The following is a 7,805-nucleotide window of genomic DNA, read 5'->3' as shown; positions in this document are numbered from 1 at the left end:
TCTTCCCCCAAATTTAATTGATCTAATGGATCCATATGAGCAAATGCGTAGAATAATGGAAGAATCACTTGAAGAAGATCGACACCGGGAGGCGGAGGAAGCCGCGTCGCCCCAAAGACGCTCCTGGACTTGCATCCATCGTAACCGGGAGGAAGCCGCCGCAAGGTTAGTCCGCGACTACCTCTGCGATAACCCGGTGTGGGGAGATACCTACTTCCGTCGCCGTTTCCACATGCGGCGACCGCTATTTCTCCACATCGCAAATACATTGGCAGTCTGGGAAGAGTTCTTCCAAGAAAGGTTCGATGCCGTCGGCCGTCCCAGCCACACGATGCTGAAGAAATGTACTGCAGCAATCCGTCAGCTTGCGATTGGACAAACGACGGATGTGTTCGACGAATACCTCAACATTGGAGAAAGCAATGAGAGAATGTGCTTGATCCAATTCTGCAAAGGAGTCCGGGCAGCCTTCACCGACGAATTTCTCCGGAAGCCAAGCACGACAGATTGCCAGTTCCTGCTCCGCCTTCACGAAGAAGTGCACGGATTCCCCGGGATGCTTGGCAGCGTCGATTGCATGCACTGTCAATGGAAGAATTGCCCGGTGGCGTGGAGGGGGTCATACACGAGCGGCCACGAAGGCACCCACCCCACCGTTATACTCGAGGCCGTCGCCGACTACCGGCTATGGATCTGACATGCGTACTTCGGGGTCCCCGGATCGAACAACGACATAAACGTGCTCCACCAATCCGACCTATTCGCCAAAGTTTTGGATGGTAAAGCGTCGACCATCAACTTCACCGCTAACAACCGGCGCTATAAAATGGGGTAGTATCTTGCCGACGACATCTACCCGAAGTGGCCAACCTTCGTGAAGACGTGCACCAGGCTTGTGAACGCAAAGCAGATTCTTTTTTCGCAGAAGCAGGAGGCTGCTCGGAAGGATGTGGAGCGGGCATTCGGGGTTCTCCAAGCGCGCTTCAACATTATCAAAGCCCCGGCTCGTACGTGGTTCATGGAGAGCATGGTCGACATCATGTATACGTGCATAATCTTGCACAATATGATTGTCCAAGACGAAGGTGGAGTACATCTGTCTATACAAGAACGGTTGTTTATTCGGACAAGAACACATGACTCTACCGCCCACGCACAACTCCAAGATGATCTAATGAAGCACATTTGAGCAAAATTTGGTAGTGTAAATTAAATTATGTATTTTTAATTTTTTAAGATTTATAATTATGTTTTGTTTTATTGTTTTAAGAATGTAATGTTGTGATTTTATTTTATTTAATGAAATGTGTTTTTATTAATTGAATTTATTGGAAATAAAAATAAAAAATGAAATTGAATGAATAGTAATTTAAGGGACTGTTAATGGACGGATAAGAGATGGAGGGTTGCAGGTTCCATCCCTTAGTTAAGAGATGAAGTAAAAAAGTACAGTGAGACCCATGAATAATAAAGTAAGGGACGATTAAGAGACGGGTAAGTGACATGTAACTAAACATAATTTGGCAGCCATACATATATTGTAATTCTAGTATCAAAATAAAAGTAAAAAAATTAGCATGTGTTGGCACAAAGAAGAGAAAGAAGGAAAGAATAGTTCAGTTTGATTGGATGGGTGGAATATCCTTCAAATGTACATGTTCCTCCTCCGTCTCCATTTGGTCATCCTTGTAACTGCATCCTAGCGTCTGGTTGAAGGCATGGTTGTCCTCCTGCGAGCAATCCGACACCGGAGACGTGTTTGCCGACTGATACGAAGAGTACATCGGCGAATCCCCTGCCGACAGCGGCTCTTCCAGCGCCTTTATTCTGCTCTTCCATGAATGCATCCTCTTCACTGACAAATGTATCACTTCTCTCGGAACTCCACCGATTTCGTCTTCCTGCACCTTCCTCGCTGTGTCCGCGTACGAATACCCCTTCTCGAACTGCACCGATTTCGTCTGCTCCTCCGATTTGCAGTTCTCGTCGATGCTGATTTCCTTCTCTCCACATCCGATACCCACCAGCACCGACAGCACGAAGCTCAACCACGAGATCAGACGCGCCACCGCCCAATCCACCAACGGCAACTGACGGATCACCACCACCGATTTCCTCACCGCCTCGTCCAGGAGCTCCGGCAGAGCCTCCGCGCCCCGCACAACCCCGTCGATCCCGTCGAATACGGCCGCCGATCGGGGGATGATCGCCTCGATTTTACCTTCGATCGTCAGGATTTGATCGTCGATCACGATCAGCAGACCTAAACATCTATGCGCCGCGCTGTGTACGAAGGAGGGGCAGAAGGTGTTGAATATGGAGATGGACTTCTTCGCCATCGGTCCAAGCGGCGCGTCCAGATCCTGCGCCTTGGCGCTGGCTTTGCGCGCGATGACTACACAGGAAGCGCCGCATGTGTGCAGCGGCCGCCGACGTGGCGATTTTCCGGAGGTGTGTCCGTGAGAAATCCATGGCTGCGAAGGATTAATCGGTTAAGAAAGTAGAAGAAAGTGCAAGTAAAATGAGAGATGAAGATGATACCGAAGTTAGAGAGGAAGCCGCTGAGTTTAGAATGTTTGCAGGAAGCCAAATGAGATTGAGAAGCCTCATTTTTGGAAATGGTGTGGAACAAAAAGGCTACAGCTACGAAAGAATGCATAAAAAAGCATGGATTCAGGATGGTGTATGGTTGTCATTCAGCGTGGCCGTTTTGTTTGTTGGAGTTGGTGAGAGAGAGAGAGAGAGAGAGAGAGGGGGAAAATGCTGTTATAACTAAATCCATATCCTTATTTTTCTATTACTATGATTTTTCATAATCAAAATTGCAACATGCAAATAGAAATTGCAACTCTAAACCATGATAGTATATGTTGTTGAAGAAGGTTGACATAAATAATAACGAGTCTACAAAAATCTTCCAGTAAGTGTGCATATGTATAAACACATAACTAATCATCATCTCTCCATATCTCACGGAGCAGCTGATACCGGATAGCATTGGTACCTCCCTTTTCCTTAGGCATGAAGCTAAGCTTTGCTAATGCAGCAGAGCTCTGGTAGCTATCGGGGATGATTGTGGTCAAGGGTGAGTCCAGCTCATCCATCTCATCGTCACTGCTGTAGGATTTCTTGAGTGTCGAAAGCCTGCTACTCTTGAGCACTTGCTTACCTACCTCTCCCACACAGGACAGCAGAGCTGCTGGCGGCGGTGAATACTTTGTACCAGTTGAGACGTAGGGAAAGCTTGTGATCATCTCCTCTGGAGAATCTGGCCTCTCCTGAATGCAGAGCGAATCCTTTTCAACTTCGATGTTTTGAAAATATTGTTGCCCTGATTAAGTTGAAGATGAAGAGATGTATGATGGATACTAACCTCTGCACTGAGGATGTGAATTACGTATGGCGGGATGGGATCGGGGCTGAATTCGTCAGGGACAAAGTTTTTTAGAACCCTTTTGATTATTGCTGGGCCGAACATTGGGCAGACCTTTTGAAAAAGGAAAAGGAAATAGTTGGATGAGTGTGAAGTTGAAATAGGTAATGCTAGAGATGTCACCTGTTTTCTTGTGGAAACATCAGCAAGCATTTCATAGGGAAGCATCATGAGATCGCTGAGAGCACGGAGGAGACAAAATGCCTTGTAAGGTTTTGGTTTGCTGATGTCCCCAAGAGTAACACCTTCGTCATCTTCTAATCCAAAGAGATCTGTGAGCCATCTTGACCAGTTTCCAATCTACAACGCACTGAGAACATTAAACCAACTCCTAACAAAACATGTGGAGTAGTTTTTAAGGGTAAGTGGCTGAGAAAAATGTAACAAAACATTACGCAAAAAGCAAATACTGACAACAGAAACTTAAAAAAAAGAAAGTAGTTACTATAATCTTTCCGGACACTATAAAGTTGATAATTTTCATGTAACATCACGTATGCCTCACAATATTTTTCAATTGTGCTCCAGTGCCAAAGCTTGCTTTGCCAGGCTTCACTGGGAGGACTTTAGTTTCACTAATGGGATCAGAAACAGGATCAGTCGGCATAACTTTGGCAGATTCACGCAGAATAGCATTGAACATTGCCACATCGAGCCTATTAACTAACTGCTGCATCACCTAAAGCAAAAGATAAATCATTGTTATACATCAAGTCAAGTCATGTATGAACGTTTTCATGCATAGGATATCGAGAGATACCAGTATAACCTGTGCAGACAAGCAGCCACATGTCTGCCCTCGTGCCTGAATCGGACAAAGTCTTTCACGGGCATCTTTGAATGCTTTCCTCCACAACTCTATTGAAAAACTTGCCTGCTCATTACCACCCAAATAATTTCTTGAGCTAGTTTTCTTTTTACTTGAGCTTCTTTCTCTGTTACTGTCTTTGGAAACAGTGGGCTGCATATGAGGTATAAAAGTCTACAGCAAACAAAAAACAAATTGGCCTTTAATATATCTGAGACTAATGCAAATTAATACATGATGGTACGGTTTGGCAGACGAAGAAAACTAACAAACAACCTGCCACCATATGGACTCAACAATTCGAGAAAACAGCCACGATTCAACTTTTTCGAGCGCAATAAGGAATGTCAAGACGTCATCCAAGTCATCGGATTCATCAATTAACTGAGACCGATGCCCCTTACCCTTAAGACGGGCTGTGTCTGAAAGCCTTCCATCATTACTATTTATACTTGGTTCATTTGGCAGTTCTGCAGCAATCTGGCTGACAATGGACCTCAACATTATTGAATTGGATAACCAGAAGGTTAGCCTGCGAAATATTAGCTTCTCAGTTCAGTCAAATTTACGGCTTGATAGAGAGGAAAATCAGTATATGTGATATCTGAAAATATTACATACTCTCCATCCCCAATGAATATGCACTTTGGGTTCGGCACGAGTTTTAATGCAAAATTGGTAAAGTAAGAGAGATGTAGCAAGAAAAAGTAAATAAAATATTGTTAGTGGAGAATGGGTCCCATATCATTAGAGAGAAGAATTTCCAAAATTAGAAAGTGCATATTCTTGTGGGACGGACTAAAAAGGAAAGAGTGCATATTCTTGTAGGATAGAGGGAGTTACAAACGTCAAGATTTAGACAATATCAAAGTTCTGTATATCTGAATCCATGAAATACCTTGGTACATCGTTTCCACATGCTTTAGAAACCAGAACTAGCCCAGATACGGCAGTTTTTGCTGCACTAGCTCGTTTAGCTTGTGATCTTGTTCTACAAGCAGTCTTATAAAATCTGGATAGTCGCCGAGCAGGAGCATGGACCTTATTTACAGAACTGGAATGCTCAGCAACTATGGAAAATAAACTCACCTCAGTTGCTGCTGCCTCCCTCAATTCTTCCTCAAGCATCTCGACCCTCATTTTCCATTCATTTTCTCGAAGAGAATGATAAGCTTCTTCTTCTTCTTCTTCTCTTTCAACTGTTCCACTGATTTTACCTAACTTGTTTGATCCATTTGGTATATTCAAGTCTGGCGGATTCCCCCCAACGTAAGTGTCGGCTAGATCTCCATTTACTTTGACTGAATCATGTTTCTTAACAGACTTCTCATGCTTCAGCCGCTGGTGGGATTGCTGGTCCTTTCCTTCTAGGAGCAAGGATATCACTTCGCGTTTCAATCTGCCGTCTAGTGGCTTCTTCTTCCGACAATTTCTGCAACAATCTTTCCTCTATACTCTGTTCATCCAATTCAATATTTTTCCTTGACATTTTTTCCTGAACCTGCGCCCATCCAGCGTGTGCATTGTTATTTGGCAAAGCTTCGGACTGCCACTCGTTTTCTCGAGCAGAAAGGGAGTACAAAGAATTGGACTTAGCACCATATTCTCCATAATGATTGGCTGACATAGCGTCATGTGCAAGTCTATCAAAGGATTGTACTTGCACAAATGGAGTGCTTTTGGAGGCATCATATAACTCCCCACTGCTATCTTGGAAATTTGTGAATGAGGGAGAAGATATGTTTAAGGGGGGACTAGAGCTCTTCTTGACAAGTGACATGCTTCGTTCAGAAAGTTTAGACGAAGAAACATAACGTTTCACTGACTTCCATGTATCTGATGATGCACCAGCTGATGAATGATTTCCGTGTCCACTCTGCATTTAAGTGAAAATGAAGATATAATATGAACATCCACTAAGCAAAGGTGAGATTATAGCTGTTCATTAACTATGATTTCTCTCATTATATACTATTCGCATTATCAAAGTATAAAGACTTACAATTATAGACTTTCAATTGAAAAATCTATATCTCTACCTCAATCTATTTAATTTTTTTATGAAATTGTGTCACATTAGCAAGGAAAATAACCTCATTTCAAGAATATATGTGTTCAGCAAAATTCCAAATACAAAATTTAGATACCAATGCATAACAAGCCTACCAACCTTCTCACTTCGAGATGGTGACGGCATGGCAAGCTCAAAGGCTGAAGAGCCAGCAGTTCGTGATGAACGAGAAGAGACGACATCATCATCTGTATAAGACGCGATTTCTGAGTCATCATCATCACCGCCATCCAGAGATGGTTCATTCGAAAAACCAACACCAGGCGAAGAATAAGATGTATCCTTTTCAATCAGTTCCAACTTAATTGCCAGAGCCGGCTGCACGGAGCCATTAGATATTTTCTTGAAAGTTAAAGGAACATTTAGTTTTAATTCGACGTCAATCATTCCATAATCTGCCAGGTTTAGTGAAGCTGTAGCCAAGAGATGACCTTTAACTTTGTCCTTACGAGTCTCAGACAAGCTGAATTCCAAATAGTTTTTACCAAACTTTGCTGTGGCCTTCTTCCAATACAGTGTTGTGGAAAGCCTGAAAGACTCACGAAATGCAATGCTGGAGTCACCAGTAACAGCATGAAAGGATCCGGAGCTCTCACTACCATTTTCCCATTTAATCAATACAATTTGAACAGACCTCAAGCTTTCTAATGGAGGCCAGGGCTTAATCTCCTCTATGGTAACCATATATTCGACTCCAACAGCTACACCTTTTTTGTGCTTGGATTTCATCCCAAGAACCATTGCTTTGCGAGAAATTGATCAAATTCTACTTGTGTCTGATTAGGCACAACCTGATCAACAAATCCAAGATATGAAGGGTATTATCTACTTGAATGAGTATTAACTCAGGCGTATGAAAATAAGAAAAAGGGATTTACTGCATTTTGTCAAGTTTTAGCTAATACAATTTGCCAGATTGGTCAATTTTGCATAAGAAAATCATTTGTTTATGAAATGCATTATGTACACGTAATCGGAATCGTATCAGCAGAAGATCATGACACAATTAGGAAAATACAATAAACCCGAAAAAAAAGAGGTTTGAGCCTTTCACCTTGCAATGGAATGATGAAGAACGATTGGAAAGGAGAGTCTTCTCCGCTGATTGGAGTCCTTGTTTGGAGTAACGAGTCCACTGCTGTCAACTTTTGAATGAATAGAAGTGGAGTCGTTGTTCGTCGCCTTAATCTCGAATTACAGGAAAATGCATATAGAAAAATTGAATTACAAATATTTTATCAGAATTCAGCAAAATACTACATAAATCAATCGCATGGTAGTATTGCTATTTATACTACGACGTGGCGGAGACTCACAGATAATTAGGCGCCAGATTTCTTCAGAGCACCCGCAACGCTGTGCCGTTGCGGTGCCTATGCCGTTCCGGAGGAACAGTTCCGCGGCGGCACGCGTTGCAGCCGCCGTGTCGTCGCCATTCCGTGCCTATGCCGTGCCGGCTGTCGTTGCCGCGGCACGCGGCACGACACGTTCCG

The 7,805-nt window shown here is 43.3% G+C and overlaps 3 protein-coding genes across 3 annotated transcripts; all 3 read right to left on the bottom strand.

Moving 5' to 3' along the window:
- Nucleotides 1–1,575: 1,575 nt before the first annotated feature.
- On the bottom strand, nt 1,576–2,818 carry LOC121796446. Its single transcript, XM_042195303.1, has 2 exons — nt 2,542–2,818; nt 1,576–2,474 (listed from the first exon to the last, which is right to left on the bottom strand). Exons 1-2 carry the CDS (start codon nt 2,608–2,610, stop codon nt 1,617–1,619), a joined length of 927 nt encoding a protein of 308 aa, XP_042051237.1. The 5' UTR covers nt 2,611–2,818; the 3' UTR covers nt 1,576–1,616.
- Nucleotides 2,819–2,824: 6 nt separating this feature from the next.
- On the bottom strand, nt 2,825–5,555 carry LOC121796444. The gene is made up of 7 exons (XM_042195300.1): nt 5,140–5,555; nt 4,518–4,773; nt 4,194–4,415; nt 3,939–4,112; nt 3,557–3,733; nt 3,374–3,487; nt 2,825–3,278 (listed from the first exon to the last, which is right to left on the bottom strand). Exons 1-7 carry the CDS (start codon nt 5,379–5,381, stop codon nt 2,949–2,951), a joined length of 1,515 nt encoding a protein of 504 aa, XP_042051234.1. The 5' UTR covers nt 5,382–5,555; the 3' UTR covers nt 2,825–2,948.
- LOC121796445 lies at nt 5,546–7,493 on the bottom strand. Its single transcript, XM_042195302.1, has 3 exons — nt 7,367–7,493; nt 6,412–7,103; nt 5,546–6,117 (listed from the first exon to the last, which is right to left on the bottom strand). The coding sequence occupies exons 2-3, from the start codon at nt 7,051–7,053 to the stop codon at nt 5,569–5,571; spliced, it is 1,191 nt and encodes a 396-aa protein (XP_042051236.1). The 5' UTR covers nt 7,054–7,103; nt 7,367–7,493; the 3' UTR covers nt 5,546–5,568.
- Between the last annotated feature and the right edge of the window lie 312 nt (nt 7,494–7,805).

The sequence above is a fragment of the Salvia splendens genome, chromosome 3, assembly GCF_004379255.2.
Source record: "Salvia splendens isolate huo1 chromosome 3, SspV2, whole genome shotgun sequence".
Lineage (NCBI taxonomy): Eukaryota > Viridiplantae > Streptophyta > Magnoliopsida > Lamiales > Lamiaceae > Salvia > Salvia splendens.
Note: the sequence above shows the minus strand (reverse complement) of the source record. Positions and strands in the feature narration are given on the sequence as shown.

Bases quoted from the DNA above. Each gene is read 5' to 3' on its own strand.
- LOC121796445 (XM_042195302.1), bottom strand. From the start codon at position 7,053: ATGGTTCTTGGGATGAAATCCAAGCACAAAAAAGGTGTAGCTGTTGGA. The intron at 6,118-6,411 runs GTTGGTAGGCTT...ACTTAAATGCAG, and splicing joins CACCATCTCGAAGTGAGAAG to AGTGGACACGGAAATCATTC.
- LOC121796446 (XM_042195303.1), bottom strand. From the start codon at position 2,610: ATGAGGCTTCTCAATCTCATTTGGCTTCCTGCAAACATTCTAAACTCA. The intron at 2,475-2,541 runs GTATCATCTTCA...AATCCTTCGCAG, and splicing joins CGGCTTCCTCTCTAACTTCG to CCATGGATTTCTCACGGACA.
- LOC121796444 (XM_042195300.1), bottom strand. From the start codon at position 5,381: ATGAGGGTCGAGATGCTTGAGGAAGAATTGAGGGAGGCAGCAGCAACT. The intron at 4,416-4,517 runs GTTGTTTGTTAG...TGTTTGCTGTAG, and splicing joins TTGAGTCCATATGGTGGCAG to ACTTTTATACCTCATATGCA. The intron at 3,279-3,373 runs GTTAGTATCCAT...CTCTGCATTCAG, and splicing joins TTCACATCCTCAGTGCAGAG to GAGAGGCCAGATTCTCCAGA.